The sequence below is a fragment of the Lissotriton helveticus genome, chromosome 5_1 (genome assembly GCF_964261635.1).
Source record: "Lissotriton helveticus chromosome 5_1, aLisHel1.1, whole genome shotgun sequence".
In the NCBI taxonomy this organism is placed as follows: Eukaryota; Metazoa; Chordata; class Amphibia; order Caudata; family Salamandridae; genus Lissotriton; species Lissotriton helveticus.
Window position 1 is genome coordinate 117,289,623 of NC_136065.1, and position 24,704 is coordinate 117,314,326.

Here is a 24,704-nt window from a genome sequence, read left to right on the forward strand (position 1 = left end):
AACAAAAATTCACATATTATGCTGGCAGGGAGGCGACCCAGGCCAAAAAAGTTGAAATCCTTTAGCTGCTGCGAAGAGAGGATTTCGAGGGTACAAGTGTTTACCTACTTGGGTGTGATATTTGAAGAGAAGGGCTCGTGGACCCCACAGGTGGATGCGAAATCTCTAGCTGTTACCAGATCCATTTCCGCACTTTTGAGTTTCGCTAAGCGTCTTGGGTCTCGACCGATGGAGGCATTATTGAAGGTTTACAAAACCAAATGCTTATCTATAGCCTCCTATGGAGCCCCACTGTGGGGTTACTCTCACTGTGGTAAACTTCAAATAGTAGAAAATCACTTTCTTAGGTCCTTATTGGGTGTTCCACAATCTACACCAGTCCTATCAATACACACTGAGTTAGGGTTGGGATATATCACTGACCTGCTCCAATTAGCGCCCCTAATATGTTGGACCAAAACCTGGCTGAACAAGGACATCACACTAAACCATACTATTCTTAGGGACTGTATGTCCTTGGATAATGCCTCAAAGATTTAGTGGCTGGAATACGTAAAGGGGGAGATGGGCAGACTTGGCAGGCCTGACCTTTTTAGTCACCCAAACACTATACTGAGGGAAGACCTGAAATGGATTAAAGAAAACTTTATGAGGAGGGCAACCCAAACAAGGGAGGAGAAAGAACTAACCAAACCTAGAGCTAGAGCCAACTTCCTCCTCCTGACAACACCCCAAATTGAACCTTATCTAAAAATTGTGAGCAGACCATTCCATCGTCATTTGCTCATTAGATTTAGGTTCAATATAATCCAATACTCCCTGGGTGATTTCCCTGTGTGGGGTGTCCCTGATGAGTCTGCCCCATGTAGCTGCGATAATTTTTCTGAGCAGACCCTCATGCATTTTGTCATGTTTTGTAGTCACTACCAAGAGAGTAGAATGAGGTTCTTGGCACCCATTTTAAGAGATGCAGGTTTTGTCCAGGTACGCCCCGCTCTACTTTACCTGCAGTTATTAGGTAGTACCAGGACAATCCTCGGGGTTGCTAGCTTCCTGGTCGCAGCTATGCGTAAGAGGACCAGGATGCTATCCCCGAGGCAACTGGAAGGGTGATCTCACTATCTTGTATTAGCTGCTATTTGTTTTTTAACTATATTTAACCTTTTTATACTGTGTATGAACCATATTGGCGTGAATTGTTTTTTATTTCTATGTATATTGGACATTGTTACAGATTCTGACCCCGAATGTCTTTTAACTTCCTGAACTTTGTCACATTGTAATTAATTTTTAAATTTCTGCTGCCTTGTTGCTTTTATGATTTTAAATGTAATCGAATAAAGCTTGTTTTGACTGAGGAAAAGGACATCTAAAAGGGACTGCAAGGAGGAAGTTGAATCTTCCAACTTAATGAGTCTCTTCACATATCTTACTAATGCACTGCATAATATTGGTAACACTGTAATTTGCCTTTTTGTGTTGTTTGCACTCAGTTCAAAATTGGATTCGGATATAGTTGCACTATGCTAAACTTGTATCTTTGCTACCTCATACTATGTACTAAACGTGTATCTATTCTACCTCATACAATGTAAAGCGCTCTGATACCCAAGGGTTTTGTTCTCACTATACAAAACTTTTTAAATAAAATAAATAAATAAATAAAATACTTTTCGAGTAATCAATTTTTACAGGTAAGTAAAATGTCGACTTAAATATGTCTTTACACTGTAATGCTTTCCTATGGGAAAAAGGCATATACTGCATTCAGTTACTTGCAATAATTTTTCTGGGGATCCCCTTCAGGACTCAGGATAGTAGGGGGTCACGGTCCAAAGAACCACCAGCAGATAGTTGTTACCTGCCCTGGAGCGGTGTGCAGAGGTGATGATTGGGTTGGTAGTCTTGTGTGTTACACCAAAGAGAGAGGGGAGGCACCTGGGGCCTTATTTATGAAGGCCTTGCGCCACCGGTGCGTCACTTTTTCCCATTTTAAAAGTGACGCATCGGCGGCGCAAGTCCTTCATAAATAAGGCCCCTAGAAATAGACTACAGTGGGGGACACACCTGGGAGCTTCCAACAGTGGACTAGGATCATGAGGGCCCTGAGAGCAAGGACGTCACAATAAGTTCTTGGGAACCTGGGTTGGTGCGCTCGGTTGTAGAGTGGTTAGGTCTGCTGAGCTTGTGCCTCACGAGCGCTCACGGTTGTCGTCCTCGCTGGTTGAGTGTAGAAAAATAGGACAGCTAGGCAACTCTTGAAGAAGGTCTCTACGGTGCTGATGTCATTGGAGTCCGGATTGGACGCAAGTAGGCTTTGGTTGCTACAAGGGGTCCAGTACCCCTGGTATTGGTGCTGTGCTGCTTCGGTTGGTCCAGGCATCTTCTCTCTTGGTGGAGAGATGGATCTGATCTTTTGGAGTATGACTGCCTCTTTCGGGGTGGCAGCTGTGTCGGTGAAACTGGTGGGGCAACAAAATGGTGGACCACAATTTGAGGCTTGGTGCCTGCAGGCTGCAGGGGAGTAGCTCCTCTACTTTAAGGGAGATTGCTGGCAATTTGCAAAGGGTTGGCAGTCCATGGGGTTTCTTGGCTGATGCACAGTGGTAGGACGAGTTGGTTTGTTGCAATTGTTGGGACAGGAGCAGGTAGGGTTTGGCACTAAAAAGTCTGCAGCTTCTCATTTCTTGTTTGTCCTCTTCTTCTTGTATCTATTGAATTGAAGTTCCTGGTGTCAGGGGGACCCTCTAAATTCTCATTTTAGGGGCATTGAGGGGAGCGTAAGGTAGTAGCCAATGGGCTACTTACATTTGGGGTGGCTGCACCCCCATATGACCACTTCCTATGGGGAGTGGACATAGCCCTGACCCAGTGTATCTAATTTCACCAAAATCCAAGATTGTGGAATTTGACTTTTCATGTTCACTTTAGATAGCCCACCTTAGGGGTGTTACTAGCCTGATCGTGAATATCACTTCTTACTAACTAATTTTACTGCCTTTCCTGGTGACAAATGGCCATGGGAAGGGGTGGCATTCCCCTGTCTGGGGGAAACCGATGCCACATATCAAAGGGGGCAGAGGCATTTGTAGCCTCCTGCCTTCATATGTACTGAATACTAGCCATCCTGCTTTGAGGAGGTGACATCACCTCTGGCCAAAGCAGGCATTTTTCTAGGCCTGGGCGGAATTCACGAAGTTCTGCTCAGTTGAACTCGGCAAAGTGCCAAAAACAATTCTGCCAACTTCCGCGGAGTTCCTCGTGCAGCGGAGTATGGAATTCACACTGCTCGCATCAATTTTTAGTGCTGGGAGTTTCTCCCACGCTGTAAAATCTCTGTGAACAGCACTATGCATCGCACCAGTGGGTGCTGCTTCTTTCAGGTGCTCGAGTAGGTATTCTACTCAAGTGGCAGCTTCCTCAAAGCAAGCAACAGAGTTCGCAAATGCGAGCGGTCATGATCTGCTGCAGCCACCCCTGTTAAAAAATGTTGCCGGGAGGAGGTCTAGCGTGCGATTGTTCTCACTCGCGTTCACCAACTTAACACTGGTGAGCCATGTGAGAGAAAAAATCTGCTCCCTATCACTTCGCAGAGTTTTGCAGAACTCCGTGAGCTCTGTTAGCAGAGCGGACTATTTCACCCACCCCTAGTTTTTTCTGCCCTCAGATAGCATCAACTCTCATCTGCAGGGGGTCAGAAACCTATCTGTGGTGGCAAGCTGGTCTACACCAGTCAGCAAGGCACTCTAGAGGCTGGTGGGTTTTCAGGGGGCACCCTTAAGGTGCTCTCTGGGTGCATGTCTTAACAAATCCACTAATAGCATCAGTATGGATTTTTTCAAAATCCACTACTGACATTCGTATGGCTTTATTAAGACACCATAGGTTCCAGTGAAGTCATCATGTAGCTGGGGAACTCATTTTGACCAGGGCCCATTATATACATGAGGATGGCTTCTCTGTTCAGTTGCAATTTCTAGAAAAATAACTAGACATCACAGGGGACATCTGCTCATGCAGATATGTCCTCTCATAAAATATAACACATCCTACCTTAGGGCTCAAAGGCCTGCTGTAGGAGTGACTTACATATATTAGATGCAGTGACTTAGGCATGGCACACAGGCATGTGCCATATCATGTTTTCACTCATGGTTTGCACCATGTCACGCAGTCTGCAATGTCAGTCTGTGTGGAAATTGTGAGTGGGTCCCTTAGGGTGGCATAAGATATTCTGCAGCCCTTAGGGATCCCCTTAGTACTCATGCCCTAGGTACCAGGGGTACCATTTACTAGGGATTAACAGGGGTGCTAAAATCCTTGGCCAATTGTAAAACAGTCAAACATCACCTTGTTTTAAGGAAAGAGCACTGGCAATGAGGTCTGGTTAGCATGCCTCAGTGTATTTTCAGAGTATAAATCAGCATCTAGTAGCTAACGGGGTAAAAAGGGGGGGCAGCTGCAACAAAAAAATAACTTCCTACACATATAAATATATATAAGGAAACAATATTTAACACTAATAATGGTAATAATAATGATTATTATCATGATAAATGTTGTTAATTGTTGTTTTTATGGTTCTTATTATTATTGTTTTTATTATTGTTATTAATTTTGTTTGCTATATTACTATTTCTATTGTTTTTTAAATATTACTATTTGTGAAAAAACAGAAAACTAGTCCTGCCATGGAAATTTTTGATTTTCTTCAGCTACTTCAACAATAATTTTCATTTCTTAATTTGTTTTTCAGAACTCTCAAAAATAAGAGGTTGTTTGTTGCGGCCTTTGCTGCAGTCTTGGGTGCTTTCAACTTTGGTTTTGCGCTGGTGTACCCTTCTCCCGTTATCCCCGCTTTGGAGAACAACAAAGACCCCGTCATCACAATTACGTCAAAGGAAACGTCGTGGTTTGGAGTAAGAATTTTAGATATACATCACACAACTCTGCTAAACTCACGTTGAAGAATATATAAATCATTAGTAATGTTTTGGGTTATATACTTGACTAATCCAAAAATATTGTCCTCCATGACTTTTATTTCCAACATTGGGCCCGATTCACAAAGGCAATCTGAGACGAAAGTCTAACTTTACGTTTTTTGGTATTCACAGATATCCTTTATGAGTCCTAGCTTTGCGTCCAGAGTCGGGCCAGAATCTCTGGCTTGGGCCATACTCTCCACACCCGGGCCATACTCTCCGGCTTGGGCCAGATGAAATGTAATCAATGGGCCGGAATGCAATTTTTGCAAAAAGGACCATTAGGAACGTGTGATATATGGTAGATGAGGTCATGGAAATCAGTTTCAACTGGGAAAAGGGTGTGGCCGGAGTTTGCTCCTTTGCGTCTTGGTACATGCAGTCCACAATTTGTGACTACAGTCAACACTAAGGGGAGCACAAATTGTGGAGTTTATGTACCATGAGGCAAAGGAGCAAACTTTTCTGGGATATGATGTAGTCAGGGCTATCATTGAGAGTATCACTGAAGAAGCCTTGGTACTAGGATGGAATACCGGACATAAAGCTGAATTCCTTGTGGCAAAAGAACCACGGATAGTATAATTCTATACCTTGCCTAAAATTAACAACATTTGTTTTCACCACCATGCAGACTGATAGTCTTGGGGATCAACTTGATCACATTTTTCAATTTTGATGCTGGTTTCTGAGACCACTGGTGAAAAAGATGTTCTCATACTGAAAGCCTTTTACGTGACACCAGCATTAATGAGGACAGTGATCTGCTCATTACTATGGATATCGAAGCACTCTACACCAGCATGCCGCTGGAAAGGACTCTGGAAACAGTAGATGGCATCCTTAGGATATTGGATATGATCTCTATGGTACATTTCACCATGGAATGTGTCAGGATAGCCTTGGAGGAAAATGTTTTTTCCTATAATACCACTCTCTACCTCCAGACACAGGGGGCACATATCTGCAGTCTCCCATTGTTCTCCTACTAACGGGTCGAAGTATCAGAGAAGGGTGGTGCACACCAGTAACAGAGTCACCCCTACCGCAAATGATAGAATACTATGGTGATTACGGCATGTTACAGGTCACTATGCCTGTGGCAGGTGCTCTGTGTGCCCATTTACAGATACTGCAAAGGAGATTATTCCTGGCATGGAAAGACCATGGTTACTTAGAGGTCGCACTAACTGCAACTGTGAAAATGTTAATTATATGATGATTTGCCCATATGGCCTCAGGTACCTGTGGATGACTTCAAGCAAAATACTAATCAGAATTAGCGAGCATTGCAGCAATATAAGGTGCAAGGGTAGCTCCATAAAAATGACAAATAATGTTTTGTTAAAGAACTAAGCAATCACAAGGAGATAATAGATGGAGCGCTGAAACTTTTCAGACACTCACCCACAGTCACAGATCTGGGTTGAATCCATCATCATTCTTTAGCTCACTTTGCCACCTCATTTCAGACCCAGCTATATGGAAATCAGTCTTGACCCTGTGCCTCATGGGAACAGTCCAGCCCGAACTGCTAAGTTGGCAGGGTATGCCCAGACGTGGGTCCCTTGCTCACTTTGCCACTGAATTCAAGCTAGCCTGGCTGATGAGGGCTATTTGCCCGAAATCGGTCCCAAGATGCTTGTTTCTGCTCCAGGGAAGACATGGCTTGGCAGTTTGATTAGGAAGGACCCAAAATAGTGACCACCATTTTTCCTCTCATTCCCTATGACCTTCTTGCATGTCAGAAAATGTAGGACCTCCTGGCTGCAGACAACTATTTTTCCGTCTGTTGAGATGATTCTTTTTAAAATTTGATTAACCTTTATGATTTTGACTTGAATTTTGCCCAGCGCAGGTTTTCTGTTTTGCACAATGGCCCATTTACTTTGGGATTCACACGGTTCTGATTCTTCACATCAACTTTTTTTAATTTAATAATTAAAAGCATTGACATCCTTTAGGCTTTTCTCTTGACCAGAGAGCTTCTGTTACTAACTTATTTGCTTACTGACATGGTTAATTCTACTGTTAATTTTGAGGTTGTTGCTTTGAATTGTGTACACTTACTTTTGAGCAGTGTGTCTTGTTTTTAACTTGGTTGGTTATGTTGTCACACATTAATGTAATGCTGACTCTTGTGGATGGAAAGCTGACCTCTGTGATCCTGTTGTCAACAAGTGTTGTACTGCTGCTGACAGTGCCTTATCTCCTTTATTTCCTCCACAGTCTGTGTTCGCATTGGGTTCCATCGCTGGTGGCTTGAGTGCCATGTTTCTGAACGACTTCTTGGGCCGCAAGCTGAGCATTATGTTTTCTGCTATCCCTTCTGCTGTTGGCTATGCACTAATGGCTGGAGCCCAGAATGTGTGGATGTTGCTCCTTGGAAGGATCCTGACAGGCTTTGCAGGTGGCTTGACCTCTGCTGCCATACCAGTAAGACATTTTACTTGCCTGTTCATTGGATCCACATAGTACTTGTAAACTTTACCTGCCTTCAAAATGTATTTGAGAAATTAGTTCTCTCTGTAATCTGTGTTCCTGTTTGGAACAATTGAGACCAGTGTGGAGGTGTAGTTGGTTTTTTGCCATACTTTATTGGCCGTCCATGTGTCCGTCCAGGTGGCCGTCCATGTGTCCACAAATATGCACATGAACAGGCAAGGATCTTTGCATGTTATTTGTTACAGTTTATGGAAAAACATTCAAAGATGGCCACCCAGTGTCTGTGTACAAATGTGCATGCAAGTGTACACACGCAGGTGGCCACACTAGATTGGTTACTGACAAACTATAACAAAAAGCTTTCCAAGATGGCTGACTATGCATATAAATACGTACATATGCGTGCAAATGTGCATACATATGGATGCACATGCAAGAGTAGCCATCAATTGTTTTGCATGTTGGTTAAGTTATAACAAGTACATTACTATTTCACCTAACATTAACTTTTTAATCACAGGCTTGCATAAAGTCAAATGTTCTTAGGCATCTTGACACTGAAACATCAGATGTTGCTATTACCCAACAGAGTGACACTCATTTATTCATCAGCATAAGCATAATAGCAGAGTTTAGGTTGCTGGATGTCAACCCTCTGCAACCCAGGTCACCAACAGGTCCCACAGACAATGCATTAAATCACAAATGGAAGGGCGTAATTGCCAAACTCGACCTATCTTGTCTTCAAGTGATCTGAACTATCCTCAGAGGATATGACCATGCTGGTGGGGGGAGAGGATCTCACACAGCATTGCAGGATAGAGTAAAGCATGGCCAGGTCTTCTCTAGGCTGGCAAAATATGTGAGGACTAATCAGGTCAACACTAGCAACTAATCATGCTACATGGGCATCACACTGATGATCTCATTTTTACTTACAGGTGTATGTGTCAGAGATCTCGCATTCTGGTGTTCGGGGATTCCTGGGAGCCTGTCCCCAGATCATGGCAGTCACTGGTGCCCTGATACTTTACGCCTTAGGTAAGTATCATAACATAAGCTCAAACCCGTTCTGTCTCCTTTTGGTACAAGAACCGGGTTAAGTAACTAGAGGTTTCTCCAACACGGACAGGATGTTCTTTGTGTTGTATATATCTATGCAAACTTGAAAAGCTCCATGGCACCTGTTGATATCTTAAGAAAGGACAGCATATGTAATGTCTTCTAGGGATTGCTGAGCAGGGCTCTCGGGGGCAGTCTTCAGTCAATTCTAGGTCTGAGAAAAATATCTCCTGACCCACACAACTGTCAGTGGTTGTAAATTTGTGTCAGGTGTCCCAGCCCTACTATTCCATCGAAAGTGATAGTTACTCTTGAGATAACCCTCCAAAGTTATTGCTGAATGTAACAAGTGGATGAGTCAAATAAATTGAGCTCCCCGAGCCTGCACTGATCAAGGACAGTCAAGTGGAGCTTATGTGGGGTCTCTAAGGCTCATTATTTAAAAGTAAAATTGGTTCCCGATTCTTAAAAGATTTGACCATTTTCACCCCTATGTTCTCGCTTGAGTGCAGTTTTCTGACTATTTGGAATTGGCAGGTATATTCCAGGTCATACCTGTAAACATTGCAGCAGTTGCATCTTTTAGGCTTAACTATGAGAAAGTTTTGTCAGTTCCCTTTTTGCAGTGAAAACACACATATGAATGTATAACAGAGTGCAAATACGCGTCTTTTTTAGTTCTTTTAAATTATCCGAAGACTATTTCCTTTTGAGAAACCCCTTTCCCAGTACCACCAGTGGTTTTAGGGGGCTGTTCTATTCCCCTTTCACTCTGGAAAGAGATGTACTCCTGTCTGTGATAGGGATGAAACCCCAGCAATTTCCAGGGCGAATAATGTGTTAGAAAAGTGTGTCTATACCTGAAACAGTGTGTTTGTGGTAAATGAGCTCAAAATCGTCCATGGCATCCTCAAACCGGAGTGCCCAGTCCCCACCTACAGAAAGAGAATTGCTCACACAAAAAGTTCCGGCACGTAAATAATTTTACGACCGTAAATAAAGGACTACTGAAAGTTACAGGAGCATTTTCACCATGGGAAGAGGGGGGGGGGGGGGGGGCGTGTGTGTGTGTGTGTGTGTGTGCGTGCGTGCGTGTGTGTGTGTGTGTGTGTGTGTGATGGTGCTTTCTGATTTTAGCTCCTAGAAGCGGCAGTCAAGTGCTAGAAACATACCGTACAGAACACAAAATGCTTTTATTCGAGCTCAGGTGAACCTGTCAGTTAGTGCCCTGGTGGGGATAATTGCAGCACCGTTTTAAGTCCATTTAGGGCGTGATGGGTGAAGTGATAGCAGTCCCAGCTATGATAAAACAAAACTGTATATAAGTGAAATAGTCTGAGTCACTTCGTGACAGGTAACAATGAAATATATGTTCTGGTGTTTCAGAAAGAAAAAGCAGGGGTTTCTCTTTCTTGTATGACTTGGCATTTTGCCCAGATCAGACCCTCCTGCCCTGACAGTGTTTGTTTCTTGAATCATTCTCTTCTAAGGTGCTCTAAGGTGCCTGTGTCATTTAATCGCGTTTAACTAGCCTTAGACCCGAGTGTCGGTAGATGGAGGCTGTCCATTCTGCATTTCCTCTGTCAATCAAGCTTGTCCTAGCCTCAGATGTAGCTGCATCCCGGATTTCACTCTAATACTTGGGTGAGCATTGTTCCTTATTTTCCACCTATAATGAACACTTTTCATTTCCAAACTTTCAACGTACCTTGAGGTTGGCTGTAGCTGAAGCCCTGGGCCAAGGTCCTTTGTTGTCTCCTAAAAACATACTTTGCATTTTGCAAGGTTTCCCTTTAATCTGGATCTAGCAAGAGCTGAGGTGCTACCTGAGGTTATGTATTTCTCCATCTTATTAGGCCTGAAAGGAATTGTAATAACACTGAAGCAATCTGAGTAATTTCGGTAGTTCTGTGTTGTCTTTGATGTAGAATTACCGAAAATAAGTGATTGGTCGCTTATGTAATTAAGAGTAATTTGAGGGGGGAAATCCTTCAGGGAGAGCACATTTAGTGAGCACAAGCGGCTTTTGGTCGTGTCTTGCCCAAATAATGTGTGCTTGTTCATGGTGCTAATTGGTTGTAGCAATGAGTATGTATTATGATCATGTTTTGCCCCCACTAATTTTCGCTTGTCCAAGAAGCTGATTGGCAGTAGCAATGACTATGTCTTTTGGTCATATTAGCCCTGGACTGGATCCATTCCTTCTTCACTGGTAGAACACAGCGAGTCGGACTACCACGGTTCCTCTCAGAACCCTTGGAGATTGGCTGCAGAGTCCCCCAGTGCTCTTCTCTGAGTCCCACCCTGTTCAACATCTACATGGCCCTGCTCGCAGCCATAGTCAGGAACCACAGATTTAACATTGTCTCATACGCCGACGACACCCAGCTGAATCTCTCCCTCACCAACGAGCCCACAATTGCTAGAAACAACTTCCATGACAGGATAAAGTCAGTCACCACCTGGATGAGAGATAGTTGCCTCAAGCTCAACTCGGACAAGTCCGAAGTTCCCATCCTGCGGACCAGCATGTCCGCTTGGGAAGACTCCTCGAGGCCCGCTGTGTTAGGAACCCCCCACACCCACGGACCACAGACGAAACCTCAGCATCATACTGGAATCCTCGTTCACTATGAAGCACCAGATCCATGCTGTCTCCTCATCATGCTTCCACATGCTTCACATGCTTCGAAAGACCTTCAGACGTATCCCCACGGAGGTCAGAAAGACGGTTGCTCACGCACTCATCATCATCAGATTTTACTACGGCAACGCACTCTACGCATGCGTCACCCAGAAACTCCTCAGAAAACTACAGAACATTCAGAACGCCACTGGTCCTCAACATCCCCTGCCACAAACACATCTCTGAACACCTGCGAAAATTCCACTGGCTCCCAGTCAACAAAAGAGTCAAGAGTCCTCACTCACACTTACAAAGTCCTCCATGATGCTGGACCACCACCACCTGCCATTCCACATACCCATCAAACACCTTTGCTCCACCCAACCCACTGCCACTGTCTTTGGGTTCTGAAAGACCAGGACCGGAGGAAGATCTTTTTCCATCCTAACTGCCAGAACCTGGAACACCCTGCCTCTCCACCTCAGGTTATCCCCATCGCTGACCCCATTCAGGAAGGATCTCAAGACCTTGCACTTTGACTGAACCTGAGCTCCAAGTTGGACCTGCAGCCCCAGTTCCATGAGACCCTCACGGGTGAGTAGTTACACTTAACAAATACTAGTTAATTGATTGATTGTTTGATTAATTGTCCAAGGTGCTGATGGTTTGATTATAACACAGAAGGGCCAGGGGAGATTTAAGATATACAAGGGTTAACTCCCCTCCTCAATACATGAACCACAACAAGAGACCCTTGGGTCTACAGATACTGTTATCGTAGCTAGGAACCCAGCTGTAGTGGAGCATTCCTTATAAAGGATGGTTTCTCTCACCTACCATAGGTGGCATTCTTCATGATTGGAAACCTCCTAGTCACAGTACGGGCTACAACCCACTCTCTGAGAGGGAGGAGTTTAGGAATGTTTTTGGAAAAAACAGGTATAATAAATATCCAAATGATGAGCTAGGGGTTGTGAGGGCAACAGAGCAAAGTGAAAGTGATAAATAAAGCTAGCTACAAGGCCAGTGAGTACCTTTATTAGTGCGTCCGTGGGCCAGGATTAAAAACAAGGCACTGCGGGAAAAGATTAAACCTGCTTTTAACTGTCAAAAAAGGTCGACATGTTTCAACCTACGACTCTCCGTAGAGGTGTTTGAGGCTTTCTTCAGGACCTAAATTCCATGCTGTTGTTCAAAGTGCTCAAATCAAAAAACAGATTAAATTATGACCTATGTAAAACCATCCAGCTATCCTATGAGACGTGACTAGGTGGAGGACTCACTGGTGGTGATCTGCTAATGTTTGGAGTTGTCCCTTAACTCATCCTGGCATGGTGGTCAGTGTGCTCTCTGTCCATGTTTGGAGTTGTTCCTTAACACATCCTGGCAAGGTGATCAGTGTGCTCTCTGTCCTGGTACCAGAGATAAGACCAGCTGCCCGCCATGCCAAGGAGGAGGAACGTGATTGGCTGCAGCCATGACTATGTCTTTTGATCATGTCTTGCCCCCAGTAATATGTGCGTGTCCAATGTGCTGATTGGTTGTAGTCATGACTATGTCCTTTGGTCATGTCTTGCCCCACTAATGTATACTTGTCCATGACACTAGCTCTTTGTTGGCAGGACCGTGGCTTTATGTTCTGTCTTGCCCGCTCTAATGTGTACTTGTCCATGGCTCTGGCTGGCTGCATCCAAGATTAGCTTTAGGTTCCTTCTTGGCCCTCTAACATGTTTTTCTTTTCCGCAGGTCTTCTCCTACCCTGGCGCTGGCTGGCCGTAGCAGGGATTGTGCCCGTGCTTACCATGCTCATCATGCTCTGCTTCATGCCCTATTCCCCTCGATTCCTGCTTTCCAAGGGCAAAGATGAGGAAGCCCTGAAGGCACTGGAATGGCTCCGCGGGAAGGACACAAAGTACAGGGAGGAATTCGAACGGATTGAGGAGAGCCTAAATCAGGTATGTGAGGCTCATCCTGCATAGTAACACTCAGGAGTGGAGCTCATCCTGGGTGACCTAAACTAAAAGGAGAGGCACGTTCTGGAGGACCTCATTGAGGCATTTTGTGCAACTACACAGGTTGTAATCCCAATTGGGTGCAAACTGTCTTCATGTGCAACATTAGAATCACCGGGGCTAGGAATGAGCCAGTGTATTAAGCTGAGATGTGCTGTCTTTGTAAACACAAACTACTCTTGTCTATAAAGACCTGCGCTATTACACCCTTTACATTCGTTCTTGATAAGAAGCATGATGAAGGGACATGAGGTACCTTCTGGGCCCGGTAATTTCAGTGGGGGGTGAGGTATTTATGTGGCCCAATAAATACATCTGAATGTCAGTTCAGGCACCAAAATGGGGCATTTCAAGCAGTGTTCTAGTAATTACCAATTATTTTCCCCTGGTAAATTTAGGCAGGTGTGACTTGCTAAAATTGACTTTAGGATTATTGGGAGTGTGCATAGTTTATCGCACCCAGCAGCTACCAGATGTGGCAAACACTACACTACTTTGAATGCTGATCACTGTTGAATTTTGCACCCCTATTTTTATTGAGGTTTTTTCTAGGTCTCGCTGAGTCAGCGTTGCACTGGGAAGAATCATGTCGCCAGTAACAGGAGCATTGAAGGTTAAGTTTTAAATTTTACCCCAAAATATAAAACAGTTAAGAATAGGAATCAAGAAGAACCGAGTCCGGACAACAGCCGCACAACAGGAGCAGGTAACATCATCGCATGAAACCACAGTGGAAGCTAAAATTCCAGGCAGCATGGCGGTACAAAATAAAACGACAAGTCCAGTAGCTAGCAGTTACGCACCATGCACAGAGCCACCCACTCCCTACTAACCCCAATGGCGGACCCAGAACAGAAATAAGTTAAGAAAAGTGCAAAGAAATAGAGAAAAATAAGGCCCATAGAAACTAAATGCGTAAAACTAAATCCCTCCCCCCACCCTACACCATGCAGAGGCTACGGCCTACCCCCCCCGGCAATGTGTCTGTCGCCCACTAAAGAACCCGAAATGTAGATCTAGAAAAGGAGGAAAAGGAAAAAGAATTTGTAACACCCGAGGAGGGCCACTTTCAAGTCCCCCGAGCTCCCCGGCCATAAAACACTCTCCACCCTACACTTAATGATCAAATCAAAACCTTCATGAACTAAACGAAACAGGGGGAGACATCGCATGGCACGGCAGCACGCATCGAGGAAGCGTCCCATCCCGGGTCCCCACCCGCCCCTCAATTACAGTACATAGGAATAGGGCCTCCCTAACCCTGGCCAGATCTCAAGCGTCTCCCCGAACATGCATACGGAAAAGGACCCGCCCCAGATAGAACAAAGGGGTAAAATGGCCGCCTTTGACGAAGAGAAAGTCCCCAAACACAAAATGGACACCTACAATCACTCGCAATGAGAGCGATCCAGAAGAAGTCCATCCCCAGTTCCATCCGCTGTTGTATAGAACAAGAAAGTGCTGTCACAGCGTACATGGCAGATACAGTCAAGAAGAGTAGCTGCAGCGCCAGCGGAGCCATGAACAAAAATAGAGAACCAGTATCTGGGAACTGTGGCAGGATAGGATACAGTGTAGCGTCGATAGGATGATCTGACGGCAGTCCGCGAGAGCCATCACTGACAGAAAGTTGCTCCATCGCACAGTCACGGGGCAACAATGTTCCTCTAGCGATGTAAGGAGGGGGTTGATCGGTGCAGCAAGGGGAGCCAGCAGGCGAAGCACTCTCCAATCTTAGAGCGACACCGTCCAGCTTTGCCCAGAGTGCGCGAAAACACTCATGCCATTCCGCCCTCAAGTCGGCAATCGCGGCAATTAACGGAGGCACGGGTGAAAACAGGCGGGCGATCCAATGTGTCCATAATTCGAGGTGCACCACAACATTCCACACACTTCCCGATGCCAGGCAGGGTGACCCCGTCGAGAGCCGAGATGTAATCCACCAGGCCGCCATGTTGAACGCAACAGTGGGAGCACCGATCGCGTAGGTGAATCCACAGTGGGCAACGGGAGTGCAATCTCAGGACAAAAACCGGGCTCGCCACTATCGTGCGACAGGCAACCAAGCCGCCGTCGTGCAGGATGAAGCCAGAAGAAGCACAAAGGCGAGCCCACGCAGCCAGGTCCGCGGCAACAAAGAAAGGAACGGCGCGGCACCCCTCAGCGTCGCACAAAAAGGAGTAGCAGCGGAGACCCACTGTCGGTCGAATCACTCAGTCCACTGGTGAGGCCGGTACAGGCGCCGTCACAGCCCACAGAGTGGCAGGGGAATGGCAGTTACATCGCTCATAGGTCGACCCTCAGGAGCTCCAGCCGTCTCCAGCGGTGTGCAGCGATACGGGGACCGGTCCCAGGGTTCGGCAATGGCCGTCGGGTTAGCACGCCAATAGGACCAGTGAGCGGGCAGGTAGGGACACCGGAGAAACACCCCCGGCATCAGCGCGCTTTCTTCGTCCTTCCGCTGCCGCGTTGTAGCAGGATCAGGGACAGGATAGTGTAGCAGGGAACACAGGCTCGGGGAGCCGGGCGACTACTCGTCCGTCTCCGCCGCCATCTTGGCTCCTCCTTCTTACTTTCCTTTTTTAACATTTGTTTATTTTCTTTGCGCAAGTGTATGGACATGGGGTCAATACGTGATCAAAAGTAACTTAATGCTTTTCTCCTTAAAATGGTCTGGGACAATACAATGGCTATAACATTTCCCCTAAAAATAGAACGGGGATGGTTTTTCTCAGATACCTCGAAGTAACCCAGCCCGTAAAACTATTAGGGGGATTTTTTGGCTTACATTATGATTGTGTTTTTTTTTCTTCATTTTTGGTCATTCTAGAGCAGGCGCGCAACACCCATTGGGCTTAAAGGGCTTCAGTCCCCCTCCCCTGTCGTGTTTGTCAGCCCGGCTCAGACAGCTTCCTGGCATACACACGCACGTCTTTGCGCTGTTGTGGGCTGGCGTCCGTCTTCTTGCAGCTGCACCCGAGTACTTGACAGGTCTTTAAAAGAACCTTTACTTGTTAACGAGACTTTGTTGTTTTTCACCCCTCCTTAGAGCCCCTGCATCTCCACTTGGCATATTGCTAAAGGAGTCAGCGCCCCCACCCCCGAAATTTTTAGTAGTTTCCCCCTAAACCCCCCAAATGTTTCTCTAGGTACGCCTCTATTCTATAGAGACTTTGTGGTTCTTATACCCATCTCCTACATGAGCCGGCTCCTTATTTTTGCTTATATTTCATTACGGTTCCTAATAGTTTTCCCCAAGTTTAATGCGGTTAGACATCTACAGCACCTATTTAGGTGGCGCATTCAAACATTCAGTTTTTCCATAATAGGTAGTATTTTTACGGGATCACAAATAGGACAAATTAGGAACTTGGGATACGGGAGATACATTCAATTGCTGAGAATCACAGAAATTTGTGATTTTAAACGTTAACCAGGGTCCTCGGCCAGCATAATAATTAGTTTTTCGCTCCCAGTCTGGCCACGAAAAAGTCTACCAGAAATAAAGTTTTATTCATGCAATGCGGATGGCGGAAGGAAAAGTTGCAATATTCTTTAAGCTTTTGTTTTACATTTTTATTTTATTTTTGACAGCATTGCTTGTATTATTTAATGTCAAATTGGTAATACTCGTTTATTTAGAGCTGACTGCAAAATACATTACTATTAAACAAAAAAAAACAGTGAGCATGTTAATAGTGGAGTGGTCTGGCTCACTGGTTAGAGACGGCAGACCCACAAGCAGAGGACAGTCTGGGACCAGGGTTCTATCCCCGACGCGGCAGGGTCATGGACCAGGGTCAGCGGACTCGATAATTCTCACCTCGGTGCCTACTCTAACCAGGGATCACACTCGGCAACTCTGGGCATTAGCTTGCCTCATCTCCACTACGGCCCCCCACATACGCCGGGGATGCCTGGTTTCACCTTGGAGATACCCAGTAGGGACAATCTCACAGGGAAAGCCAGGACGGGTTCCCCAGCGGTCTACAGTGCAGAGATACTCCTTCGGGAGTCGATGCTAGCGCTTTAGAAACCCACAAGTAATTAATTAATTAATACACGTATACATGCACACTCTGCCCTGCTATTGGCATCGTATTATTATTGTGTATTATTTAATGTCAAATTGGTATTACTTGTTTATTTGGAGCTGACTGCAAAATACACTACTATTAAGCAAAAAAAAACAGTTTGCATGTTTAATACACGTGCACACTCTGTTCTGCTATTGGCATCGTTGTGGCAATATCAGCCACAGTTACTAGGAACGTTTTTTTTGGTGTGTTGGGGAGGGTGGGGTGAATTTAACGTGAGAAAATTGGTTCGAAGTATACATAAAAAAATAGTTAACACTATTTGTTGCTTCACTTTGTGTGCTGTCCCCAGATCAACGGCCACAGAAAGCAAAACTGCCTCCGTATTTAGATACAAACTGAATAAATGTCCGTAAATTGAGTTGAGGTATCGATTATTTTATTTTTATTTTGTATCGTTGAGATTTGAAAATATTATTTTATTAACAACATTAGTCAGCTGGCTCTCAGTTTGGTTTTTAATAGAACAGATCACTTCCGCAAAGAGACGTAGCTTTCTGCCCTCCTCTTCCCCCAGGGTTCACTGCGCACTACTGCGGCACACTTCCGGCCATTTGTCAGCGCAGGTGGTCTTACAAATCGCCTGCAGTCTTAATTCCCCTTTTTAGGTCTCGTCCTTTTCCATTGCGAAGCAATGGGAAATGGGGGAGAATTCAAGTGCTCCATCGGATAGTCAAACCACCGCTTTTTTCCGTGGCGTTTTCTTCGAGTGCACGTACAGGCACGCGCATTTGGCCCATACACTTTCATGGCCATCTGTTCCTGTTCCTAATGGCCCTCCCCCCTCCCCCAGCACAGAGCGCGCATCGCGGCCGCACAGCACATCAAAGGGCTTCTCCCAGCGTGTGCTGTGCGGCTTCTCCTCCCCTAATTATGTGGCCGGCCGTACCGGTGTTTCCTGGCCGCTTCCCGGCCGATCAACTTGTATCAGTTTGCTTACATTACCATGGTTTAAGGCACACATAATTTCCTGTATCATGCCTTGCACTCCCTACCTTCTCGGGACATTCTTTGCACTTGTAATCATAGCAAACAAGGCAACTTTCGGATCAGCTACGGTCAGACAGCTATCTTGTTCGCTGTCCTTGTTTTCGACGTTTTATGTTCTCTTCCTAAGCCTTACATCAGTGACGGCCCTTCGCTAGCCTTGCACACCAAAGCCTGTGATGTCACTTATATAACAGTTGCTTGAACTAGATTACCTACCCATGCCACCTGAATTTGGCACACATTTTATATTCTCTTGCTGGACATCTCATGCCGTATCGTTATTTTTACTCCTCAATTTCCACACCTGGCATTAGTTTCTTTTCATGCCTTGCACCATTTTGTCATGCTTTACTCTACTCATGCCTTGCAAGCCCTGAACCTATTATCTTCCCTACCCAATCTTTCCACCTGATATCTTCACATGCCATATACCTGTATTCTCCTCCTATGCATATGCACCCGTTATCGTCTCTCACATCAGGAAGGTTTTGTTTCCCATGCCTGCTCCTTGCATCAATCTCATGCTCTGCACCTGAAATGTCACATCAAAGGCTCTGTGCCACTTTCACCCACACAGCAACACTTACAGACACACAACGCCACTCACACCCACGCAAGCCCACTATCATCCACGCAACACCACACTCACCCACGCAACGCCACTCACCCAAGCAACACCACTCACACACGCAACGCCACTCATCCACGCAACCCCACTCATACTCATCCACGCAACCCCACTCATCCACGCAACGCCACTCATCCACGCAACGCCACTCACCCAAGCAACACCACTCACACACGCAACACAACTCACCCACGCAACGCCACTCACACACACAACGCCACTCACACACGCAACGCCACTCACACATGCGACGCCACTCACACACGCAATGCCACTCACACACGCAACGCCACTCAGCCACGCAACGCCACTCAGCCACGCAACGCCACTCACACACGCAACGCCACTCACACACGCAACGCCACTCACACACGCAACGCCACTCACACACGCAACGCCACTCACACACGCAACGCCACTGACACGCGCAACGCCACTGACACGCGCAACGCCACTGACACGCGCAACGCCACTGACACACGCAACGCCACTCACACACGCAACGCCACTCACACACGCAACGCCACTCACACACGCAACGCCACTCACACACGGGTGCAGATTGTGGGTGCAGATTCAGAGAAAACTCAGCAGCACCACCACCATTGCAATGCAATAGGTCTCGTTTTAACGCAAATTTAAGCTATAGGCCTTGTAAATGGCAAAGCCTTTTATTTATGTTCCAAAAACCAGAACGCAAAAATAAAGGGCATAATCATTTACAATGCTAATAGTTCAGACTCGCGTTATTGCGAGACCTATTGCATTTTCAATGCTTGTTCAAGCTGTCAGTCATTCACAAGGGCATCACGACTTGAGGGGAGGCTTCCAAGGCTCTGTGTCAAAGGAGGCGGGGTCTTGAAAAGCTCTAGCCCAATGTCCTTTTACCGCCACAGAGGATGCAGCAACTTGCAACTCTCTGCGCCAACGTCCTGCCAACTTCAGGTAGAACTAGGGGGCTTCCAGGATGCTGTGCCAATGTCCTTCTAACCCACCGAGGACGAGGGGGCATGCAAAGCTCTGTGCCAATGTCCTTACAATGCCACTATTCTTCCAAAGCCACAGATGACGAGGGCGCTTGCAAAACTCTGCGCCAGTGACCTGCCAATGCCATGGTGGATGAGGGTATTTGCAAAGCCCTGCAGTAATGCCCTGTAAAAGCCATGGATGACGAGTGTGTGCACAAAGCTCTGTGGCAATGTCCTTCCAATGCTACCAATGCTGTGGAGGACCCAGAGGCTTGCAAAGCTCTGTGCTAATGTGCTCCCGATGCCACTGAGAACGAGCATTGGCATAGCCAATGGGTCTCGCTTTTTGACCTTATAAGTATTTAGTTTTTCAGCACAATATCCTTGGTGGAACAACATCATGGCTAAACACTTATAAGGTCCCAAAGGTGAGACCTATTGGCTATGCCAACGCTTGTTATTTGTGCGCCTTTTACAGTCAGTGGTGCCTGGTATTGGAAGGCAGTGGGGGCGGCAGGTCGCGGGGATTGGGGGGAAGAGGGAATGAAATAAAAAACATATAAAATACATACGTACCCATCTGCCGCCTGCAGTCGCCGCTGCCTCCTCTCTGTCCTCTATCCCGCCTCCAGGGCAGGAAGCAGGATGCATCTCGCTCTCAGCCTCCCGCTAGCCAATCACAACAATGCAATGTAGCGCTGTGATTGGTCTGAGTGCCATGGATTGGCACTCCCCCAGACAGGGCCGGACTGAGAACGAAAACCGGCCCTGGCAAAGTGGTCGGCCGGCCCCCTGGGGGTACGACCGAGATCTTTGCCAGGGCCAGTTTTCGGCCGTTTTTGTTACAGGGCCGATTTTGCAGCTATGCGGCAAAAACGGCCCTGTAACAAAAACGGCCCCTAGGGCCCAAAACCGGCCCCCACCCTTGCGGCGCACCGGGGGATTGCCCGGTGCCCGCAATGGCCAGTCCGGGCCTGCCCCCAGAGAATGGGAGGCTGGGCATGTTCTCCATGCAGGCTGTAATGCAGCCTGCATGGCAATCATGCGAAGTGTGCATGTATATTTGGCAAAACATTCATGCGTACTTTAGAGAGTGCACACCACTCCTCCCCTCCCTGGCTCCGTCAGCAGAGCAGCCACACCCCACCCCGCCCACAAAGCTGCTACAACAAGGAAAAAATAAATGATAAATACTTAGAATTATTATAATTTTAGTTTTCCTTTAGTGATATTACTTAAAAGCAGTAGGGCGATGCTCCTCCACCTTAGCGGAGGAGCTGCCACTGTTTACAGTTCCGGTTCAAGCCTTTGGTTCCCAAGCCTCCATGCTATGTGCCAATGCAGCGCTTGAATTCAACCAATGCTTTTTCACTATTTTCGTTTCTGCCTTGAACCATTTTACTGTGGCTTAGTGTCATTAGCCTTTGCACCATATTTATGACCATCTCTTTGTCATTTGTGGTTTGTTTTCCTTTCTGTTTATACCCTGGATCTTTGCAATGTTAAAGACTGTAACGTAAAAACGTAAAAGCCTCGTGTTTCGCTTGAGGTTAATGTTTTGGTCTTCACGTGGCTGTGACAGCTGTCCCACCCTGTCCCTAGTCAACGTTTTCAGACTTGCATTGTGTTTTCCCATGCATGAACATAGAAATCTGTGAATTCATGCGTCATGGTTTTGGTGACTTTCACCAGCAGAGCACAATTTGTGGTTTGTGTGTAACGTGTAGTGTGCTGGTATAAGCATGCGCACTACTAATGGTGCCCTACGACGGACAGAGCAAATGTGGCACAAAATGAGAGCGCCTCTTCAGGTTGAGTTCTTGCTTCTTTGTGGATGTGTGCATATTCCACCATAATACGTTTTAAAAGGTGTCCTTACAAAAATAACATCACCACAATATCAATTATAAAATATTGCGAAGATAATTAAATAGAAGTAAATAATGAGGGGCAGATTTACAATAACTGGCGCGTCCCTGCATATTAGCAGGGATGTGCCAGTTATTGTGCATGACGTAAAGAAACCCTTGCGCCACCATGAATGCGCCGCATTTACAATGCTTTTTTTTTTTTTTTTTTTACAAAAAAGGGGGAGTTTGGCCCATTCGGACATGAGTGCCCAATGCAGCACAGTGCTCAGTGGCATCCTATACATGCTGTGCTGAGTGACTCCTTACACCTGCTTCAAGCAGGCGTAAGGTTTTGACTCAGCGGGGTCGTAAAAGTGACTCCGTGAAATCTGGTAGATGTCACTGCGTCACTTTTAAAAGGCTTCCTTGCGACAGAACCCCCACCCTGCATACATTATACCTGACGCAGGTATAATGTAGCGCAGGGCTTTACAACGTGATGCATCTCCCTAGATGCGTCACATTGTAAATATGTTGCCTAGTGGTGCATTGTTTACGATGCCGCTGCATCACAGAAGTGACGCAACGGTGTCATAAAGATGTCGTAAGGGGCTTGTTAATCTGCCCGATTTACTATACCTAACTCCCTATCAACATACCATGACAACACATGTTTCTTCAAGGTACACAGATGTGGAGTTAAGAATAGTAAATCTATCCTTACCTATACATACTTATCTTCACAATGTTGTAGTAGCGGATATTCTAGACAGAAGATTATGGCAGGACCATCTGTTGTCACTCAATATTATCACAAACAGCCATGGATGCTACAATCCGCATATTGCTTCCCCCGTCGAGCAGTCTTTAGTCACTGGTGAGACAGAACATACATCCCTTCCCTGCCAAGCGCACAGCTGCATTCAACGATATCTCAGCTACCTTTCTCCCTTTGTTGCTTGATGGGCATCCACCATAATCACACAGACCTAGGCTGAGAGCCTGATCTCAGTCAAGCTACTCATCATTGAACTACCAATTGGTACCAACCTCCTCCTCTTCTCCCTTTCATGAAGCCCAGGAAGAAAGCTTTGGTGATCCACATATTGGGAGAGTGTTTAGTCTTTGAACTTAAAAGCCTTTTGGTTGGAACTTGATTTCTTCTGGATTTCCGAACAAGAATAAATGCTGCCCATCCTGGGGCAAGCAACTTGTATTTTGTGTAGATTATAAAAAATGCTCAGTGTACCACCCTAGTAGACATTTACCAAGGACAAAACTATGGTAGTTGCTGTATACCACAAAAGCAAGGAGCAGACTTAAAATCCCTACTTTGGTGACCTGGGAAATGCGGTGGATGTATTTTTCTGGGTGAAGAGGACCAGGCCTCAATCAAAAGTAAGGCCAGGCTGGCTGAAGCTTGCATTCAGGTCAGGTTTCGGGATTAAGTCGCACAGGCGCCATAAGGATGTTGAAGGACCAGCGCACTAGAACAATCCCAAGAACTCCTGAGTTATGTACTCTATATGTAATGTATATATTCTATAATTAAGGTGACTTAAAATATGAAATTGACTGGATCTTTATAAGCTATCCATTTAAACCATGTGTGCATTTATAGATCACATGGTAATGTCTTGCATGTTACTTTATAGCTTTACATCCTACAAGTTAATAAACCTTACCTTTAGTTGCCACACTATAGGTCGCCTGTCTTTGCATGTTATGCCTTTACACTTACCATACGCATTTATAATCCACACTGTGATGCCCTGTGATTGGCACTACACTTTTACATCCTATGTTTCTGGAGCTAAGGCTGCACCTCATATGCTTGTTTCCTCAGGGCACCAAGATCACATGGACCGAGCTTCGGGACCCGTACTATTACAAACCCCTCCTGATTACGGTGTTTATGCGCTTCCTGCAGCAGCTGTCGGGGGTCACGCCCATATTGGTCTTCTTGGAGTCCATCTTTAACAAAACGAAAGTAATACTGGTAAGCATGAGTTTGCTGGGGAGGGTAATGGCACAGAACGGATATGGGAGGAGCTAAGATGTGGGTTGCGCTTATCATTTCCGGGTAATATATGTCAGAGCATGACAGGAATTGTGGTTAGCATTTGGACTTTCCCTTTTATGGGAAATACCCGAGGCAGTTGTGGGAGGAGCTAGAGGTTCTGGATTTCTCCTTTCAAAATGTAAATTATGTAGCTTATTGGAGAAGCTATTTGTTGACACTTGTGTTCACCTTTAACCCGTTAACGGCGGCGTAAAATCCAGCGCGGTGTGGGCGTTTTCTTGCGTGGGCGGGGCCGCGTCGGCCAACGGACGTGCGCAGCACTACAGAGGTAGTGCTCACGACGGCCGTTGGCTGACAGAAGCAGCGACCGGGTTAATGGTGTTTCAGTGAGATTGTGGGAGAAGCTAGGAAAAGATGCTGAAATTACGCTTTAATTGTAATACATAACCTACATTAGTCGTGGTGCTTGCAATAGGCTTTTGCGCTTCCATAAAGATCCTCATTCACATTGATCCACTAAGCAGCAAGCTAATTTAACACCCTTTAGATATCACCAGGTGCAATATTTGCCAACTGGCAACTATCACAACATTTTTGATTTAGTGTATGTTTTTCCCTGTTATAATGTGTTGAAGTTTGAAGTATGGGCTGATTGGCCACAGAATTTGTGGCTGTCTTCTCCCAGTGCAAATCGTCTTTGCAAAAAATATATTTCAAACCTCAATTTAGGTGCAAATGAGAGTTTGTGTCCAAACTTGGACCATTTGTAGTGAGGCCTGTTGGAAGTGAGGGTCCTTATCCCTCACCACCGCCACCAAATGCTGGAGGGGGGAGTCCCTGACCCCTCGTTTCAACATTAGGCTGAGTAAGGACACCGCCTGAGATAGCCCTGCTCACCCCCTTAGTAGCTTGGCACAAGCAGCCAAGCTTATCTCCAAGGCACGAGTGTACTTTATGTGCAACCAAGCTCACAGCAACCCAATGATGTCACCACAAATAGACACCACACGAGTTTTTA

The 24,704-nt window shown here is 45.9% G+C and overlaps 1 protein-coding gene across 1 annotated transcript in view; it reads left to right on the forward strand.

Annotated features, from left to right (window-relative positions):
- Positions 1 to 24,704, forward strand: part of SLC2A6 (solute carrier family 2 member 6) — a 150,048-nt gene that overhangs the window by 77,724 nt on the left and 47,620 nt on the right. Inside the window, exons 2-6 of the mRNA XM_078641842.1 lie at positions 4,757 to 4,919; positions 7,215 to 7,421; positions 8,372 to 8,471; positions 12,865 to 13,073; positions 23,510 to 23,662. Of these exons, the coding sequence (XP_078497968.1) occupies positions 4,757 to 4,919; positions 7,215 to 7,421; positions 8,372 to 8,471; positions 12,865 to 13,073; positions 23,510 to 23,662 (832 nt within the window). The remainder of the gene's footprint in view (positions 1 to 4,756; positions 4,920 to 7,214; positions 7,422 to 8,371; positions 8,472 to 12,864; positions 13,074 to 23,509; positions 23,663 to 24,704) is intronic.